A 20,888-nucleotide genomic window follows, 5' to 3' on the forward strand; every position below is an offset into this window, starting at 1 on the left:
GGCTGAAGGTTCTCGATTCTGAGCTTTCCGGGCAGCTGACTCACCTGGGTCAATTCCCATTCCTCATCCTTGGGGACTTGGCTGTTTTTGCCAGTGAAGTGACAGCTCCTCAGGCCCAGAGTGCCAGCGCTGGCGTGTAGACACAGCTGCTTTGCGATGTTGTGGCGAAGGTCCCTCTGCGTCGTGTACTCAAAGTACTAGGAGTCAAGACAAGAGGAGGCCGAGAGTTTGCCCACTCCCTTCCAGAGCCAGCTGCCTAAGATTCCACCAGACCTGACCTTCCGGGGCAGGCGAGGGAGGGGGCGCCAAGACATCGGTAATTCGTGTGCTACCTTCAGGATTTTTACCATATCTGGGTTATACTTGGAATAATAGTTACTTAATATTTATTTTTATTTTTAAAAAAGACTTTACTTATTTGACAGAGAGAGAGAGAAAGCACAAGCAGGGGGAGTGGCAGAAGCAGTCTCCTCACCAAGCAGGGACCCCCATATAGGGCTCGATCCCAGGACCCTGGGATCATGGCCTGAGCCGAAGGCAGACACTTAATCCACTGAGCCACCCGGGCGCCCCAGTATTTTTTCTTTAAAATCATTCAAAATTTAACTTAGCCTCATTGTATGCATTATCTGTGAAATCATGGGCTTGCTACGCTAGTTTCTTTGTTTAAAACAAAAAATGTTCACCAAGGTACCGCTAAAATCATCGTGTGGGCCAGCGGTATAGGACATGGCTTGATAATGAGTTCGTCTTGACTGCACAGGTTGGCAGCCTGTCCAGTGTCCCACGCCACTCCTTTCCTGGCTTCAGCTCTGGGTCAAGTGCCTCTTCCTTACCAAACACTGGGCATTCAGAGCAGGCTGAGGGACCGGGGTCAGGGAGGTCACTAGTTAGTCCTCAGGGAAGAGCTGGGACACCATAAAACATGGGGCACATTCCCAGCAGGCCAGGTAACTGTGACATGTCAGTAGATGGTTGTTTTGGGGTCACTGCTGGGTGACAGAGTCAGAGCGGTGGCTTCTGGGCAGGGGAGGCGTTGAAGCTGGGCGTGGGTGAAATCAAGTGCTCCAAAAGTTTCCACAGTTACTCCAAAACCTCCCTCAGCAACTGGGCCCTTCCAGGAAGCCCTCCTGATTAATAATCATCCCCTCCCGCGCCCTCTCTAGGCCCTGCCGCTGGTGCCCAGTGCTCCCGAGACGTGCCTACTCCATACTTCAGACCGCGTCCATCTCAGACGGGGAGCTTTCTGAGGGCAGGGGTGCTGCTATCTCTTCCTCTCCCTGGATCTCCTGACCCTAGTCCTCAGAAAGGTTTTTTGTTTTGTTTTTTTTTTTTTTTTAAGATTTAACATTTTATTGAGAGAGAGAGAGAGTGCGAGCAGGGGGAGGGGCAGAGGGAGAGAGAGAGTCCCAAGCAGACTCCCCGCAGAGCCCAGAGCCCAACGTGGGGCTCGATCCCGTGACCCTGAGATCACCTCCTGAGCCGAAACCAAGAGCTGGCCCCTTAACCGAATGCGCCAGCCAGGCACCCCAGGAAAGGACTATTTTGAGTGGAGAAAGAAGCCCGTGAAGAGAGGAGTTGTTCCAGAAGCTGGCTTCGCGGGGCCTGCCGGCTCCGGTGGGGGGCTGGGTACCTGGTTGCCGCCCAGGCCGTGGCAGGTGTACATGATGAGGGGCTTCCCCCCGTGGTTGTTCTCACCCACATCCAGGCACTGATTGATGCCGAGGTTCCTGATCTGCAGGATGAGAGCAGAGAGGGGAGCCAGGATGGCTCAGTTAGGAATGGTTTGGGTTGTGGTGTGGGGCTCAACTGGACTCAATCTGCACGGCTGGGTTTCTCCTCTGCTCACGGACCCAAGACGCCTGGACGTAATAGCAAAGTGAGGTGCTGAGCCCAGAGGCTGGGCACGGGCCGGCTGGGGAGCCTCCCAGGCTGCCAGGTCTCTGCGAGAAGCCCTCAGCACGTGGGAATTTCCTCAGGAGCAGGGATTCCCCAAGTGTGATCCCCAGACCGTCGGCCTCACCGGAGGACTTGTTAGAAATGCATATTCTCAGGCCCCGTTCCAGTCCTGCTGAGTCAGCAATCCGTGTTTTAACATGCCTTCCAGGTGATTCTTATGCAGGTGAATGTTTGAGAACCACTGCTTATGGGTCGTTTCCCCCTTACAAAGTTTGAGTTCTCTCTAGAAGCCCCAGAGTGGCCCTTCAGTCTTCCTTGGGATAAAGGAGTGTAGAGAGTAAAAATGGATTCTTTTTGCCACCCCTGGGTGGGGTAAGTGGTTCTGAACTACTCCTGGGGGTTCTTGTGAAGATGGGTGGGCAAGCTGGCCTGTGAGACTTACGGCTCCGTAGAAGGTGGGCTTCAGGTCGGGGACAAACATCTCTGGGTAGATGTTGGTCAGGAACCAGGAGAAGTTGTGACAGTGTAGCTGTTCCCTCAGCTTCAGTCGTTCCGAAATGTCCCCGAAAGATTTCTGCCAACCAAGCCAGGCCCCAAAGGGTCAGTCCTGCCGGCCTTGACCTGCTTGTACGGATGAAGTTGCCCAGAGGTTCTGGGGCCACTTTCTCCCAGAATGGGTCTCCTGCTCATTCCTGCTCAGAACCTGTTGGGGCTACTGGCTTAGCCCCACATCTAACTGCCCCCTCCTCCGCTTTGGCTTTGGGACCCCCACCCACAGCCTCCTCCTTCCTGCATCTCCTGTGACTTCTCTGTCGGTTTCCTCCCAGCGCTCACTTCTCAGCCTCTCAGAGCAAAGACCCTCCTCCTGTAAGAGGTTCTTCAAGTCCATTCTCCTTCCCCTCCTAAAAGATGCCAAGACTGCTCAGGCTCCTCTCATCGCTAGCCTTCAAACTCTGGCCTCCCTGGGCTCCAGCTCACAGGGTCTGAGGAGTAAAGGGAGGCACCAGCTGGTAGAGATGGGCGGGCCTCTACCATTAAGCCCCTGACTAGGGTCTGGGATGCTGCACTTCTCTTCCCCCCAACCCCTACCCAGCGCCATTTCCTCTCACCTCTTGGGCCATCTTGGCTGCCTGCATATTTCTCCGATAGAAAATCTCCTTGTAGCCATCCATCCAGACCTCAGCTAGGCGCACCTGGTTGCGAGCAATGACACTGATGCCCTTGGGGAAGCTGTGAGGGCTCTTGGTACGGAACACGTGGCCCACCACAGAGCAGGGGATGATCTCCAGCTGGCCCCCACATTGCCACACCTGCCACAAGAGGACACAAGATAGGGCCATCAGAGGGGTCGTGGGTCACCGTCCCCCCCAAGCAGCTGTGCTAGTCCCAGGGCACTAGGGTCCCAGGTCTAAGCACTCAGGGAAATTCTGCTCTCTCTCCTAGAAAAAAAGGGCATGGACCAGGATCCTTCCTAGGCCATGACTACGCAATCCCTCGCTCTATGGTGTTAGTTCAACTCTTATTTACACAAATGGAGATTTGCAGGGTCCTGAGAGTTGTCAAGGCCCACTTTAGAGAAAAGATGGTCGGCTAACTTTGTTGTCTGTATACCTACTCTGAGCTCCGGTCCCTTGGCTTGTTGACCTGGAAATGTGATTTTATCAGCTCACCCAGGTGTTACTGGAAACTCAAGCTCCCTCAAATCAAGATACACTTGTGATCCCATGAGAGCACTGGTGCCTCACTTATGGCAAGGATAGTCAGTTTCCAGGGGGGCTGGGGTAGTCGCCTGAACCTTTAGCACATTAGCTTCCCAGGAGAGAGAACAGAGGTCAGAGGCTCCTGGATGAGCCTAGAATCAGAACCCTGGGAGTTACGGGGCCGGACCTGGTGGCCCGTCTCTATGCTAGCGGGCTGGGTTAAGACATCCCTCCCACCTGCGTCCTCTCTTTCTTAGGTTTTATATTAGTAGATAAGTTGTTACTCATTTTCGTACAGCAGCAACAGAAATACACGGTCCTAGTCATAGTGACACAGGCATCAATGACATGCTTGATACATGCCAGATGCCGTGAGAGGTGACTTCGCACACGAGCTCATCTACTTGCAAATCACCTCTCCCCCCTCACGCGGGGATTTGTGCGGACTTCATGCAGGGGGAATTCTTTCTTCCTAACCTAATCCTGATTTGCCTTATTCCCGGAATTCCCTCAGACTTGTGGGGTCCACCAGAGTTGGGGCCACCATCTTCAGTGATACACAGCTTGCTGAGCAGAGGGTAGGAAAGCTTCAAAGGCCACCAGGGCCTGTGTCCTCTAACCTGGAAGGGGAAACCTGACTTCTCCTGAGAAAGGACAGTGACTGCTGACTGAGCTGTTCCACCTTCGCCCTAACACTTTTCCCCACAGACCTCACGAAAGCCGTCACCGAGCCTCAGACGTCCGGTTCCTTTACCACTATAATCCCTTCCCTCTGAGGAATTCTGCCCAGTAATTTGTTCCGAGTTGTCCAATCTGATTCCCAAAGCCCTCCTGCCACGGACGGGGGTGGGGGGAGCAGAGGAAAGGTGCCGCCAGGACGGGAAACAAACACCCTTTTAAGTCCAGTTCCAGCTGTGATATCCCCGAGGCTGCCACGGCCTGAGAGACAGGGGCTCAGGCCGTCCCCTGGGCCATGGTGGCTCCCCCACGAAGCCCTCTTCACTCTCACCCGGAAGGACATTTCCACGTTCTCCCCTCCCCAGATCTCCATCTGATTATCATAGGTACCGATGTGCTCAAAGTAGGCCTTGGAGATGGAGAAGAGGCCGCCGGCAAACGTCGGGGATCTGGAGAGACAGAGGGAGAAGCAAGTGCATCTTGGGGGTGGGGGGAAGACAAGCAGAAGCCTGGTGTGGAAAGCTGTGGACTTGGTGCTAGGCTGCCACTGGCCCCCTCCCCCTGCCCCCAGTCTGCCTCCTTTCTTCTTTCCTGGGATGCGCAGCCCCTCTTCCACTACCTTATTCATTCAGCAAACGTTTCCGGAGCTCTGATGTGCTCTTTCCCACCTTCTGGGACCAGGTCAAGGAGAGATGTCATTATCATCACTCTCTTTGAAAAGGCGCTCATTCATTCGTTCCAGGCAGGATATGTCAAACACGGGCCACCAGGGCCCATGCTGCCCATTAGTCATGCAGCCGAGAAAGTTCTCGTTGGCTGAGAGCTCAGTCCAGCAGCTGACGGGAGAGGCACCGTCGTTTGCTTTGTGGCGGCAAAGTTCCTAGAGCGCTGTAAATACTGTTGTCAGAAGCTGTGTCAAACTGTCCTCGGAACGAGGATTCAAACCAGGAACGCATGAATGTCATGACCTGGAGGGACCCCATTGTTTCAGAATCCCTGGTCCTTTTCAGGGACTAGAAAACCATGGTGTTAGGAGGGCCTAGTCCTGCTGCATGAGAAACTTCCGCTTTGGGGAAAGCTGCCAGCTGCTTTGAGCAGAGGAAACTGATGAGATGCTCCCGGAACCAGAGTAGGAAGTGAGGTGAAATTTGGCTCCATTTGGACTAACGGGAGCATTTGGATGTTCCAAGAAGCTTCTCCTGGCTTTCAGACAAAGGCAGGGAGGTGCAGATCCACTGGAAGCCAAACTGGCCAAAAAAAAAAGTCTCAGTCCTAGACCTCACACAGCACGTTGCTCACAAGAGAGGCTGGGCTAAGGGCTGAGGGCAGGGTCGGAACCCGAGGAAGACAGGGGCGGGGGTCTGTACGTAATCATAAGCCGCTGGCATCCGCGCCCTGCCCGGCCTGGCTTGGGTAGGGCTTTGCTGCCCTCAGTGGGTGGCTGTAGGTGCCACACTCAAGCAGAAAGGGGCTGAAACCTTCTCTGTAAATCCAGAACCTATCAAGGTGCTTTACACACAGCAGGGCCTCCGTCAGTATTCACCAGACTGGACTGAGTGGTCTAGAAGCCTGACCTTGGCATTACCCTGTGGCTGCACTTGTCACTCCTTAAGTAGGAGGTGGCTCCCAGAGCCACTTTCTGGAAGGAATTTCAATCAGCAGACTCTCGTGCTCAGGCAGGCTTTCTGTCCCTGATTCTGGCCTCTCCCAGGCACTCTAAGCACCCCCCCAGAGAAGTCCTGGAAAGACTCCGAGAGCCCTGGGACTCCAGGTGAGCACTTTGGAGCTCATCTGCTTCTTCTTGAGAGCTTCTCTGACCTGGGCCTGTTTCTTGGCCTTGAGGGGTCTCTCTGACCAAGATGGCGCTGACCAATTACCTCTGAGGATAAGCCCTACCTGGGGACTTCACTGCAGACCCATACCCAACACTCCTCTGGCAACACCCTGTACTTCCTGGGTCCTTTACCGCTCCTCTTAGGCACCTGCTAGCTTCGAGAATGAGGATGGGAGGGTACTGCCCACAGGCTTCCTGGTGGGGCACCATGCAAAATGCCTGGGGGAAGCCATGCATACAACCAGGGCGCTTACACCCGGAGCAAATTCATTCCTCGAACACTGGAGCTTTGTCTTCTAGTTGCACGGTCCTCGGACACTGGAGCAGGGGCCAGCAGTGATGGGCAGGGGCCAGGTGCCCTGTCCCTGACTGTCCCACTGTGTGCCTGGCCCCCCGTTTGGGGGAGGGGGACTTTGGTGCTGTGCACACCAAACACAAGACATCTACGAAACAGGCGGAGGGTCAATAGGGACTTCCAATTTCTTTTCTCTCTCCTGCCTTCTCTTCTTTCCCTCTCCGGTTGCTTCTTTTCCTTCTAATGGAGCCAAAGCAAGCAGGCTGTTCAGGGTCCATGGGATTCCTCCCTGTGGCCCCCACAGGGTCCACTCTACTGAGGCTCTGGGCAGCATGTCTTAGGATTTGGGCCCGTGGAGGGGGAGGAACTCTGACCCTTTCCTCCTTTCAAGCCTTTCCTCTTACCTCTCTGCTCACTGGATCCCCAGCCTCTGCTTCCCTCCATCCCTGAAGTATAATCAGTTAAGTTTCCTGGCCAGTATGGGAACCCAGTGGCACAGACGATCCAAAACCAGAGGATTCTCTAAAAGTCACTCCCCAACTCAGGCTGGCTGAGACATCTGTTAAAAGAAACTGGTGGGGGTGCCCGGCTGGCTCAGTCAGCAGAGCACGCGACTCTTGGTCTCAGGGTGGTGAATTCAAGCCCTGTGTTGGGCGCGGGGCCTACTTAAAAAAATAAACAAAATGAAATGAACTTGTCGTCTCAATGCCAATGGGCAATCCGGAGAGGGAAGGCCAGGGCGGGGGAACGAGGGGCAGACCCAGCTGGGCATTAACCCGTGGGTAAACTTTCAAGTATCCACCGTATAACTCAGCGGCAGGCACACGACGGCCTACGGGCCAGAGCCGGCCTGACTTCGTAAGGCGCTGGGCAAAGAATGATTTTTACACTTTCCAACGGTGGTGACACAAAAACTAACAACAAGGAAGAATACGCAACAGACTGTCCGGAGCTGGCAGAACCCAAACGACTTGCTGTCGGGCCCGCTACCGGAGAAACTCAGGGCGTCTGTAACAAACTGCAAACGGCAGAATGTTTAGGCGATGTAACAGTGGCCTCTACCCGCCCTCGGCACCTCTGCACACACCCGTCACGACCTTCTAGTGCGGGGAGGAACAAGCAGACAAACTACGTGAAGCCCTTAGTGCCTGGCGCAGAGCAAGTGGTGAAGAAGAGCCGTCGGTCATGGTGGCAGGGAGCGCAGGGCCGCGGTTGGGGGCGTGGGCTCTGGATCCTTATTCCACCAGCTGCTAGCTGCACCATCTGAGGCCGACTGCTCACCCCTAGAAGGCTGTGTTCTTCCCCGTCAAATAGGCTAATCCTAGTATCCGCCTCACAGGGGATGAGGAGTAAGGGAACTACATCCCACGCTTTGTGGCGTGCCTGATAAATGTGGACCTAAGACGGCCCGGGGCCCTGGAAGCCAGCTTGGGGCTGAGCAGGCTACGGTCCTTACTTGACGGGGTAGGTCTCATCCTTGCGCCTCTGCTTCTCATGGGCGGGGAGAGCCTCCCAGCCAAAGGTCAGGCTCCAGTCAAAGTTGCCACGGCTGTGGATTCTGCCACTCGGGACGGGCTTGGAGAACTCAAAAGTGTTCAGGTCGATGGTGACGATGTCTGGGCTCACCACCGCTGTCTCTTCCTCAGCAATGCGAGCCAGGAGGGGCTCCAGCCAGCCGTGGAAGCACTCACCTGCAGGTCGGGGCCAGGAGACAGCAGTCAGGGTCGTGCCACAGCTGAGCCCAGGCCCCACACCAACAGGGAGACTCAGGAGGACAAGAGAACCTTCCCCCTACTCCGCAGAGTTCGAGAAACATGGGCAAGCTCCACAGTTGTAGAAAGCAGAGAGAGATCTCCTGGGTCCCTCCTGCCCACCCCCAAAAGGTGGAGGTAACTCTGAAGGGAAGACTGGAGGTCTCAGGGGAATAACACAGTCAACTGGAGTGATCCAAAGCACAGGGAAGAGCCCGGGTTTCCAGCCTGTCCGAATCCGCCCTCCCCACCCCGGTGTGGATTTCAGAAGGGGGGGGTGTCCCCTCTCCCAGGGGGACCGCACCTCAAGCTTCAGCTCTGCTTGCGGAACAATAATCCCTTTCGCTCGTCTAGCCCTCTGAGATTCTCAGTGAACTGTATAGATTACTTTATCTGGCCCTTGGAGTAGTAATTCTGTTGGTGGGTGGGGTTGGTATCCTCATTCCCACTTTACAAATGGGGAAACTGAGGCTTAATTACTGGCAGAGTCAGAAGGCAAACCCAGGTTTCCTGACTCCGAGTCTAGAACTTTCCCTAATACATATCACTGCTTTCAGGGAACAATTTCCTTCCAGACCACCGTGGGGAGGTGTTTGGGTGTGGGGCAAAGGGGAGGCCTTTTCGGCTCCACGTGGCCCTATGGGACAGCACCACAAACTAGTTCCCAGTGCTGACAGGGGGCCTCTCTGAGGGGTGAGCTCAGAATGAGGGACAGAGCAAGCAAGGAAGAGAGAGGGGAGTCTGGGGTTCCAGAGCACACTCCCAGCAACTGCGGGGTGACGATTACTTTAGGGCCCTGTGTGCCTGCTGATTCGACATCCTTGGGGTTGGGATGAGAAGAGGGCATGAGACGCTAGCTGATGCGAGCCCCAAGCCACCTTTAATCCCAGAAGAGCGGGGGCCTTGGTGATGCCCTGGCCCCGGCTCTTCGTTCTGCCGGGGAGCGGGGGAGGGGACCGGCCCGCCCTCAGGCCTCCTGGGTGCCAGGCTGGTTGGCTTGTACTCACAGTGGGCATCCAGGAAGGTGAGCACCTCGGCCTGGGCCACGCTGGCCCCCAGCAGCCGGGCAGTGATCAAGCCCTTCCGCTCCTCCTGCCGCACAACCCTCACGACCTGCAGCGTCTTCACGTACTGCTCCAGCTGGTCCTTTAGGTAGTCTGGAAGGGACAGTGTCGTTGGTGCCGGCTCAGGGCTCCGTCAGCGCCCAGCTCGGGGCTCCCGGGGCTCTCGGGGCTCCCGGGGCTCCCGGTGGCCGGACACCTACTGAACGAGGGAATGCCGTAGGCACCGGAGGTCGGGGGCGGGTGCAAGCAGGAAGCCCTGCGTGTGGCCCAGCACCCCGTGCACCCCAAGCCCACCGTGTCGGGAGCCTGGCTCTGCCCTGCCGATCCTGGGCCTGTTTACCTAGGAACCTCTTCTACTCCCCAAGCCAGGACCTCGGAGTTGCGTTTCTTTGGTCTCAAATCAAGTATAAACTTCCGCCAAAGGCTCTCGGCGGCCCCTTGGTCTCTGCATCTTCTCAGCCACTATCTTTCGGAACTGTGACTCCGGCCTCCTCTCCTTTCCACGCCTGGGGGTGTGGCAGTCCTCTCTCAGTACCTCTGACTCCCTGTCTCCCAGGCTCCTCCGAGTGAGCGGACAGGTAGGGCACCACAAATGCTGATTGCTGGCTTGCTGGGTCAGCAGCAAGAAGTCGTATTCTAATCCTCTTTATTAACCCCTCTGCATGGAGAAATCTTTAAGAAGATGAAAGGATACTGAGCAGCTTTTTAATTAAATTAAAAAAAAAAAACATGTACCAAGTATTGGCCCTGTGCCAGGCACAGGGGTGAGCCTGCTGCCCAGGGAAGTGGCGATTGCAGGGAGGTGATCAGTGACCCCCCCAGAGGTCATGCAGGGCTGGGGGAGCCTGCAGTAGGCACAGACATCCTGAATTTGGGGGGGGGGAGTAGCTCTGCTGAGATCTCCAGCTCCTTCAGAGTGGGGGGCTTACTTCATGACCCTGCTACTCATTCTGAAATCCTCAGGGCTTAAAAATAGCTCTCTTTTGAAATAATCCATCTTGAACCACATTCGGAATCTTACTTATGGTTTATTCACCACTATATGGTTTATCTGTGCCACAGTTCTGTTCCCGACTGTGCAGAATGGAGGGGCCTAGAGTTTTGAAAGAGGAGGCAGAGGGCAGGCGTGACAGAGGAGTGTGGCCTTTCTGTTCGGGGCTCTGGGATCAGCCCAGTGCTTGGGCCTTGCTTCAAATGTGGTGTTATACGAACGGTGGGGCCTGAAATCAATTCATTTTGGGGGGAGTCTGATTTCTCTCCCTCCCCCTCTCTCTCCCTTTCACACACACACTCACATACACATGCGCACGCACATGCCCGTACACACGCGCACGCACACACATATACACACGCACACACACACATACGCACACACCCGCACGCACACCCGCACGCGCACACACGCACGCACACACACGCACGCACACACACATGCACACACGTACGCACACGCACGCACACGCACACGCTATGCCCAAATACTTGAGCACCTACCACGTGGCTGCCATTGAACAAGATGCTTACATGCTGACTTTCTTACTTATTCTTTCCTAGGAAGACTAACATGTTCTGAAACCGGGGCACTGTCCCTGACGTTTAGGCGTCCAAATCGACCTCATTTGGCAGCTGCAGCCCAGAACTCCGCAAACACCTGCTCACACGCCGCCCAGGTGCCAGACATCATCCAGGGCAGGGATGGGCCTGGTCCGGGTCTTGCCCTCAAGAAGCTCCTGGACTCCTAATGTAACGACAGCCCCAAGTGCTGGCTCTAACAGGAAGGAGGAGGGAGGAACACCAACCAGGAGCCTCACCATCTCAGCGTGGCTGATGTGTCCCCCTGAGAACTTGCCTAACTGTGCTCAGAGGAAGTTCATGGTGGTGGAGATAACCCAAGGACAAAGCATCATAGGAAGTGGGTTTTGTGGTAAGAGACTGAGAAGCGCTGAGCTGTGAACCCCAGGGGGTGCTAAGCTCTACAGAGCCCTCCTCCCACGCCTTCCTTCCAGTCTCAGGTGGTTAGGCTGGACCTGGGGATTCTGAGCATGAGCCTCAGGCCCTTCTAGGGGACAACTCCCCTAAGTAATGCCTCTCCTTCCCGTCACACCCCGGACCCACCGAACATATGGTCCAGAGATGAGCATAGCTGACCTGAGTGTGGGGACACAGGCAAGCCCATCCCTACTCTCTTATGTCCCCCAGACGTTCACCTCCTAACTTGGGTTCAACAACCCACCACCCCAGCCCAGCTCCATTCCTCATGACTGGAGTCTATGCGACTCCTGGGACCTCGGACACACGTGCATTACTCGGTCCCATGGTTTGAAATAGCATCTATACGCAGGCGGCTCCTAGGTCTTTTCTCCTGGCCTTGCCATCTCCACTTGGGTGTCTAACAGAACCACAAACCTAACACGCCCAAAATGGATCCAGATTTCCTCCCAACCTGCCCCTGCTAGTCTCCCCCTGTCAGTATGTGGTACCAGCTTCCCTCCAGCTGGTTTAACCCAGGAGTCATGCTGGATTCTTCCCTTTTCTCACTCACCACAATCAGTCCATCAGCCAGTACTGATGCTCTCTCTCTCTCTCTCTCTCTCAAATAAATAAATAAATAAATAAAACCTTAAAAAAAAAAAAAGAATAAAATACCTAGGAATATATTTCACCGAAGAAGTGAAAGACCTATATTCTGAAAACTATAAGATGTTGAAAGAAATTGCAGATGACACAAATAAATGGAAAGATATACCATGCTTTGGATTGGGAGAATTAATATTGTGAAAATGTCCTTACTACCCAAAGCAATCTATAGATTCAATGCAGTCCCTATAACATACCAATAGCATTTTTCACAGAAGTAGGACAAATAATTCTAAAGGTTGCATGGAACCACAAAAGATCCCAAATAGCCAAACCAATCTTGAGAAAGAGTAACAAAGATAGAGATATCAAAATTCCAGATTTCAAACCACAAGTTATAGTGTTCAAAGCACAAAAACAGACACATAGATCAATGGAACAGAATACAGAGCCCAGAAATAAACCCACGCTTATATAGTCATTCCATGACAAAGGAGGCAAAAACATACATTGCAGGAAAAAAAAATAGTCTCTTCAATAAGTGGTGTTGGGAAAACTGGACAGCCACACGCAGAAGGATGAAACTGGACCACTTTTTCCACCATACACAAGAATAAAATCAAAATGGTTTCAAGGCCCAAACGTAAGACCTGAAACCATAAAGTTCCTAAAAAAAATAGGCAGTAATCTCTTGAACATCAACGTTGGCAATATTTTTCTGGATATGTCTCCCCAGGCAAGAGACACAAAAGCAAAAATAAACAATTGGCACTATGACAAATCACAAGGCTTCTGCACAGAGAAGGAAACCACCATCAACAAGATGAAAAGGCAGCCCACTGAAAGGGAGACGGTCTTTGTAAATGATATAGTCCGTATAATACCCCAATATATAAAGACCTCAGACAACTCAACACCAAAAACCAAATAACCTGATTAAAAAGTGGGCAGATGACCTGAATAGACGATTTTCTAAAGAAGACACCCAGATGGCCAACAGACACATGAAGAAAAGATGCTCGACGTCACTCATCATCAGGGAAATGCAAATCAAAACCATAAGGAGATATCACCTCACGCCAGGCAGAATGGCCAGTATCAAAAAGACAAGAAACATGTGTCGGTGAGGAGGAGGAGAAAAGGGAACCCTGTGCGCTATTGGGGAGAATGTGCCCTGGTGCGGCCACTGTGGAAAACAATATGGCGGCTCCTCAAAAAACTGAAGATGGAAGTACCAACGCTCCATTAATTCCATTTCTGGGTATTTACCTGAAGAACACAAACACCCTAACTTGAAAAGATGTGTGCGTCCCTATGTATATTGCAGCATTATTTATAGTAGCCAACACACGGAAGCAACCTAAGCATCCATCGACTGAATGCATAAAGATGTGGTGTAGATACACAAGGGAATACTGCTCCACCATGACAAATAATGAAACCTCTCCATTCGTGACAACATAGATGGACCTAGAGGGTGTAACACTAAGTGAAAGAAGTTAGCCGAGAAAGACAAATACTGTATGATTTCACTCATCTGTGGAATCTAAAGATTTCATTTATTTATTTTAGAGAGAGAGAGAGCGCGCACGAGTGGGGGGAGGAGCAGAGGAAGAGGGACAAGCAGACTCCCTGCTGAGCACAGAGCCCCAATGTGGGACTCAATCGCACAACCCTGAGATCATGACCTGAGCCGAAATCAAGAGTCGGAGGACACTGAAGACATTATAAACCAGAAACAAAAGGACAAATACTGAATAATCCACTTGTATGAGGTCCTTAGTCAAATTCAGAGAGACAGAAAAGTAGAATGGGGTTGACGGGCTGGGGGAAGGAAGGATGCGGGCGTTATTGTTTAAAGGCTGCAGGGTTTTAGTTTGGGAAGATGAGGGAGTTCTGGTGATGGATGGTTTCACAACAATACGAACGTATTAAACGGCACCGAAGGGTGCACTTAAAAATGGTTAAGATGGTAAATTTTGTGTTATGTACATGTTACCACACACACATACACACACAGGACGATCCACACACTGACCGTTGCTTACAAAGGTCTTGTGATTCCGTTTTGCTCATCTCTTAAACTCACTCTGTACCAGTATTCTTTGTGTCTCTTTGCTCACTGCAGCCTCGTGGCCTTATTTCTGCCCCATTAATACACCGAGCTTCAGGGCCTTTCCACTGCTGTTCCCTTTACAGGGGACCAGCCAGAGTCGCCTTTCCTGGCTACTGTGACTAAAAGAGCTCCCTGATTATTCACTAGCCCATCACCCTGCATTCTTTTTCTTTTTCCTCTAATTTAATTGCTTCAGAGCACTTATTATCTGAAGTTATTTATTTTCTGTCTTTCCCATTAAAAAAGTAGGCTCTAAGACGACAGAGACCTTGCCCTGCGTGTTCACTGCTGTCGCCCCATGGCCCAGCACAGGGTGTGGTCCCCGGTAGGTAACTAAAAAAAAACCTTATTAAGCAAATCAGTGAAAGCCTGCCTTTGTTTTCTCTTCTCTTGTGGGCTGTCCCACTCTTCCTTGGCTTCTGAAAAAGCTAGAAAAGAACAAGAGAAAAGCCTTTCTTGTAGGCAGGACTTCCTCACTCATTTTTCCTGTTTTGTTTGTTTTTATTCTATTTTCACGCCCATCTGTGTTCTATTCAGCCTTGAATCTAACTGCAACTGGGAAATTTTTCTTGATTAATCCCTTTGGAAGGATAAGAGGAGAAATAAAGAAGTATGACACCCTTTGGGCGTGCTCAACAATGCACTGGTCCAGATAGAAGATACGGACACAGGGCCCTACGTTCAAACCTAAATCACGATTCATTGTTGGCCACTTTCCGTTTCCAGGTGTAAGGAGGAGGCCGGCAGATGAAATAACACGTGGAAACAGAATTTCTCTATGGGCAGAAACAGAAGGAAACAGCGAAATGGAAACTTCCCCGGAAAATCCAGGACACAGAGTTACCATCGAGAGGCCTTCTTATATCATAAAACACGTGCAGAGGGAGGAGCTAGAGGTGATCCGGCAACTTGACCTGTTGAAATACACACTGGAAGTTGTAATGCGACTGAAATCAGGGGCTTTGAACAATTCCCAACTTGCATTACTCAGGAGTTCAGGAGGCCCCAAGCGGACCTACCACTCCAATTCTGAGCAGCATGGGGAGATGGAAGTGGGGGAAATCTTGAATTAATCCAAAGTGCTCCCCAAATGTCTCCTCTCCTGGGTTTCAGTGTGTTTCCCTCCTCCGGGGCTGCCCTTCCCTCCTTCCCTTCCTAAAGCAACGCCTGCTGCCATCGCCACCTGCTCACTCCTCTCTCCCTAAGGTACTCGCTCCCTTTCTTCCCATCCATCTAGCAAATTCCCACAGGAGAGAGGCCTAGGTTCCCTCCCCCTCAGGCTCCCCGACAGGCAGGGCAGGGCTTTCAACACAGTGATGCCCTGTTGGGGGCACGGTTGCCTGGGCTTCGGACTCCAAAGTGGGAAAGAGAAAGTTCCCCAGCCCGGCCCCAGGCCTCTTCCCGCCAGGCCAGTATCCAATGGCAGTACACTCATGGCCACACCACTGCCACCCGGCGCCAGAGAGGAGGGCACGAGAGCACGGACATTGTGTTTCCGCAGAGACACAGCCCGTGTGTGTGTGTGTGTGTGTGTGTGTGTGTGCGCGCGCGCGCGCACGCCTAACGAGAGCCAGTTAATCTGATCAAATGGTCAGACACGTGGGAAATGTTATCCCGCTGTGGGCTGTGGTGATCTCTGACCATGGATCTGAGTTTTTTTCCTTTTCCCCACGGAACTGAGCGCTGCTGGAAGCACCTCTAGGTCCAAAAGCCCTCAAGGTTTATTGTAGGGTCCGCGAATTCCCTGGAATTACATGCCAAAAATGTGGGTGTGTGCCCACTGATGTAGCAATTGTACGCTCTTCTAGGGAGGGGGGCGGAGCTTTTAACAGATTGTCAAAGAGGCCAGGATGCAGCCGCAGAAGAAGGACTGCTTTTGGTTTTCAGGCAGGTGATTCTGGGTCACTGGAACCGGCTCTGAGACAGCCAGACAGAATGGGAGCACGTGTCTGGGGGCCAGCTAGGGGCAGACCCTCTGGAGGAGCCATGGGGGATCCCGCCAAGTCCACCCCACTAGGCACAGGCTGCTGTGCCCTTCAGATGCTGCCCACGCCAGCCTGGCATTATGTCACTTGTCCTGCCTGGTCAGAAGAGTTGTCCCTTACGGATGCACAAAATTCCGGGTGGCAAGCTAAGACAGTTTAGAACTTCCACCACCTGTGATTCAAGGTAAGCTGCTTCTGCAGGCTGGGCAGCCAAGATCTGGGTGGGGGGCGGGGGGTGGTGGTGGGGAGAAGGGTCTCCAGAGAACCGTGTTTGAGAGGAAGGGCAGCTGATACACTTGCTCTCGTTCCAGCCATCCCATTGCTCCCGAGATTCCCTGCAGGACCCTCCCACGCCACTCCTCTGTCTGCCAAACTCTGTGTTTCTCCCTTCTAGAAAACTAATCTCTAGCCCCTTGTCCACCAGACCCTCTCACTGCATCCCTGATACTGGCTTGCCCTTGCTTTCTAAGTGTTGCTGCTGTGTGTCTGTTCTCCCTGGGGAAGTGTGAACACCCTGCAGGCATGGTGCTCACACTCGGCTCCTCCTTCTAGCACCTTCCCCGGCCCTACTCCATTTTTTGGCATCAGCCTTCCTCTAGGGCAGGAGGGAGACTGGGGAAGGTATGGAGGCAGCAGCAAAACTGGAGTGGCCCCAGGACATGCACTGGGAAGTGTGGGATCAGTTCCTGCCCCTGAAAAGGGAGCACAGGTGCCCGAGGCCAAGCCAGAAGAGCCACAAATGTCATGTGCCACAGGGGAGAGGAGGAGGTGCCAAGCCTAATGGGAATGGCATCGGTCCCACAGCCCCTGTCCTCGTTCTGGCCCGTCATCCCACTCTCAGGTGACTCTAAGAACTTCTTCTCCGGAGTTGGGGTCCTCTGCCTCCCTTCCTGACACTTACCCTTCCCCAAAGCTGCCACCCTTCTAAGATAATGTCATTCTCCAGCTTAAACACCTTCAATGACTCCTCATTTTTGTCCTAAATACGTTTAGCATGGCATGAATTTCAATTCAACACCTTTTGTGTTATTTCCTATAACAAACCTAAGCTTCCGCCACACCAAACCTCTTGATTGTCCACACTACGTCTCTAGGACTCAATTTGTGCTATTCTCTCCTCTAGGAATGCCCTTCAGCGCCTCGTCTCTCCCCAGACACCCGGGCTTCAAGGCCCAGCTTCCGTCTGGCCTGCACCGTGGGCCACTCTCGGCGTCCCATGCAGAAATAACTCTGGCCACGTACCCTCACGGCGCACTGCTCCCGTACAAAGAATAAACTGAATCTCAGGCTTACGGAGCTCTTACTCGATGCTGAGTTCTCCGTGGTGCGTGAATTATCTCCTTGATCCCCCATCTCGGATCCCTCGCCCAGCATGTGAGGGAGTCAACCGTCTTCATTTTTAGGAGAGAAAACTGAGGTTCAGAGGGGGTAAGTATCTTGCCCAAGGTCACAGAGCTCGGAAGAATCAGGGCTAGGATTTGAATTCCAGGGTGTCAGACCCTCGAGTCCATGTTCTTTCACGTTTGTTAGGGCTGTCTTATGGGCCACACCACGTGACTGGTGTCGTAAGCGGCCCTCTGACCTATGCGGGTTGTTGGCCTTTTCAGGGCAGCTCTGTCTCCTTTGTCATTTGTCATGGTGTCCCCTCTGCCTGGGTCAAGGCCAGGCAGACTATTCAGTAGGTGTTTGTGGAATTTCTTTAAAGGGTGGAAGTTTGGGTAGCAACCTCACTTACCTCTCACCGACTACAGCAAAGAGAGCGTCTGAGCTAGATTCTTCCGGGAGTAGAAGAGTGCTCTGGCAGGTAGGAGACAGAGAGGAAGGCCCACCCCCACCGCTGCCCTGCCTTCTCCCAGCACGTCTGACCTGGAGTTGGGCTGGACAGCTCTAAGAGTCTTAGAAACCAGAACTGCAAGGCCTTGGGAACTCACTGGCTGAAGTGGGAATAGAATTCAGGCTCCGGGAATGGGGTCTACCTGCCCCCTGTCCCCACCTTCCTCTCCCTCACCTGCCTTCTCCCTGCTCCTGGCCTTTAAGATGAACCGTGGTATCAGGCAACAGGTGGTGGGGGCGCCTGCGCCCCTGAGAGGACCCGCCCTCCTCCCCAGAGTACAGGGGACACAGCGGCCCCCTCCTCAGGACCCCCTCCGGCCTCACCGTCAGTGCTGGCGTCATCCACCAGTATGATCTCCCTCAGCAGGATGGCAGGGGAGGTGTGCAGGACGCTGTACACGGTTCGCAGCAGCGTGGACCAGGCCTCGTTGTGAAACACGATGATGACGCTGGTGGTGGGCAGCGGAGGGCAGCGGCGGAACTTCTGGTCGACACATCTAGAAGGATGGAGGCGTAGATACAGCTCTCCAGGTCCCCGGGAGTTCCAGGGGTGGGAGGGCCCTGTCCACAGGCTGCCATCACCATCCTCTGCTCCCTGTTCCCGGCTTACTCTGATTTTCCACCGACTCTGAGCTTCTGCACAGGTCCTAGTGAACCCACTCCAAACCCCATGTGCCCCACAGCTGGCTCGGTGCCCCAGCTCCGATGCGGAGGGCTCCGCTGCCCTCCCCGCGATTTCTCTCGTCTGCTCTAGGAGTTCCCAGGGCTGGCTCTCTCTTCCTCAGTAATGTGCGTACTGCAAGAAGTGTAATCCAATCCAGAGGTCCCCGAAGGGAAGTAATAAAGGGCAAATCTGACATCTGAGAAAAGTGGCTACAATTTCCGTACTCAAGGAGAGAAAAAGACTCTTTTCTTTACAATTTACAGTGCTGCTTTAACTCATTTCCTCATTAATCCCCTGTAATCTGATACTACCATCACGCACGATTTCCTGTGACCTTTCCTCTGTCTTCACTGACTCCACTCCAGCTACGCTGGGCATGTGGCCACGCCGCCACACTCTTGACACTCTGCCTCGCCTGGGGGTGGGACAGTGTGAATCCTAGACCTCAGCGAATCATGTGGTCTGACAGCCTTTCTATTTTTTTCTCTCTCTCTTTTCTAAGATTTTATTTTACTTATTAGAGAGTGAGAGAAGGAGCAGGGGGAGGGACAGAGGGAGCAGCAGACTCCCCACTGAGCAGGAAGCAGGCGTGGGGCTCCATCCCAGGACCCGGGGATCATGACTTGAGCCGAAGGCAGGCGTTTAACCGACTGAGCCCCCCAGGCACCCCTGACAGCCTTTCTCATCCGCCTCTGCCATCAGAAAGATTGCTTACGAATCCTGCAGAACAGACTCCCCAGCTTCCTCCACTGGCTGCCCTCCTGCCCTGCCTGCCTCCCTGCTGAGGAGCTCCTGATAACTCCCAGCGGCCCCACCTTCTAGGGCTTTCATACTTGGGCCAAGTCGGAGGCACCCTAGGTTCACAGCCCTAAGGAATCCTGAACTCAAGGGAGGGGCCTGCCCTGTGAGAAAAGGCCAGAAAGGGTCTAACTCTTGAGCTGGGAGAGACAACATCTTTGACTTGAGGACCGGGTGAGCTCAGCCACGGCAGCCTCGGGGCAAGGTGGCCACAGCTCAGAGATCCAAGTGCTGGTTCACTGCCCAGAACCGTAAGTATACACGGCTTCACTTAGAGGCTGGAATGAATTCCTGGTCCTGTGGCCCTTCACAGAGGGAAACCAGGAGGCGGGGGGATAGTCCTGACCATCCGGGCTGTGTCTGGAAACGTCCCTTTCTCAACGGCAGAGTCCCACAGGCTCTCGGGCAGGCCTCTGTGGAGTCTGAGGTCTGGAACCATCCCTTCCAGTTACCCTCATGCCAGGTCCTGGTCCCAGGCCCTGCGCTCCTCCTCCTGGATCCTGTCACCTTCGTAACTGTAATTTCATAATTGGTCATTTAACTGTCATGGTCTCCCTGGGCCTCTGGCCTGACCACGATACCAACCGTGAAGATAAGGGCACTGTTCAGGAAAGGAAGGGAGGGCTTAGAGGAAATCCTTGCCCATATCATACAATCACCAACAGTTCTTTACCTGGCCTTTGGCCCATGGCCATGACCACACCAGTCACACCTCGGGCAGAGCCCTGGCCCCACCCCAGGACTCTGGGTGCTACTTACTCAGGGGGTCGGGTGTCCGGCCCCAGAGCCCTCTGCAGGGAGATCCGGTCACTGGCAAAGGCATTGAAACAGTGCTTCTTATAGCCTTCTTCCTTTTCCTGGGTCTCCACGGGGGTCCACTTGTCCTTCTGAAACGCTTTCCCATCGGCCCCGGGGCTGTTGGGATCCTGGGGTGGCCGTTCCCAGAAGGGCTTCAGTTCCGCTGGGGTGTAGAACCCAGGCAGGCAGGACTGGTTTGCGGAGACTGGTGTCTCCTGGGGCTCTGGAGCCCTGATCTGGAGCTTAGGCATCGAATCTCTAAGGTTGTGCACGGCCCCCAGCATGAGGTCCAGGACGTGATCCTTTTGGCTCACCAACGACTTCAGCCATGGTTTCTCGGTGGCCTGTTCCGTGCTGCTTACATCCCTGTGCAGGATGAAGAGGAAGAGCACGAAGGCGCTGCCCACCATGGCCAGGCGCAGGGCCATGTGGCGTCTGCGGAGAAGCCGCATCCTGGGGAACCGACGGGCACCCTGGCTGGGTCAGCTCCGGGTGCTGGGCCTGACCCCGGCAAGAGCTCCAGAGGTTGTGGCGGCCACACCTCAGGCCTCAGCCTGAGAAGAGAAGGGATGAGAGAAATGAGCCAAGGCAGAGATATGGAGGGAGTCTGGGGGCTTGGGGGTTTGCGTCCAGGCTCTGCTGCCGAATGGTGACCACACCTCGGCTCAGCCACTTAACTCTTCCGTGCCTAAATCTCCTCTATCCACAAGATGAGGAACCAGACTCAGTGCTTCTCTCCTGCTTGAAGACTGTGACACTCAGGGATCGGATGTTATGAACGTTGAAATTCTGCATGAAGAGGTTTAACCAACATAACCGCTTTGGGAAACAATGTGGCGTTACCAAGCAACATTTATCATGTGCCCACCCGGGGTGCCTGGGTTAAGGGTAAGCCT

At 53.7% G+C, this 20,888-nt stretch overlaps 1 protein-coding gene across 4 annotated transcripts in view; it reads right to left on the minus strand.

Annotated features, from left to right (window-relative positions):
• The window catches only part of GALNT6 (polypeptide N-acetylgalactosaminyltransferase 6), a 34,732-nt gene that overhangs the window by 3,274 nt on the left and 10,570 nt on the right, over positions 1–20,888 (minus strand). For all 4 annotated transcript variants that reach the window (XM_045801024.2, XM_045801025.2, XM_087855845.1 and 1 more), the window contains 9 exons: positions 19,954–20,546; positions 18,057–18,229; positions 9,165–9,314; positions 7,863–8,097; positions 4,609–4,726; positions 3,009–3,209; positions 2,342–2,473; positions 1,634–1,735; positions 45–197 (listed from right to left, as the gene is read on the minus strand). In XM_045801024.2, the coding sequence (XP_045656980.1) occupies positions 45–197; positions 1,634–1,735; positions 2,342–2,473; positions 3,009–3,209; positions 4,609–4,726; positions 7,863–8,097; positions 9,165–9,314; positions 18,057–18,229; positions 19,954–20,444 (1,755 nt within the window). In that variant the 5' untranslated portion in view covers positions 20,445–20,546. The remainder of the gene's footprint in view (positions 1–44; positions 198–1,633; positions 1,736–2,341; positions 2,474–3,008; positions 3,210–4,608; positions 4,727–7,862; positions 8,098–9,164; positions 9,315–18,056; positions 18,230–19,953; positions 20,547–20,888) is intronic.

This window comes from Ursus americanus, chromosome 25 (genome assembly GCF_024610735.1).
Source record: "Ursus americanus isolate L20-20 chromosome 25, mUrsAme1.1.p, whole genome shotgun sequence".
In the NCBI taxonomy this organism is placed as follows: domain Eukaryota; kingdom Metazoa; phylum Chordata; class Mammalia; order Carnivora; family Ursidae; genus Ursus; species Ursus americanus.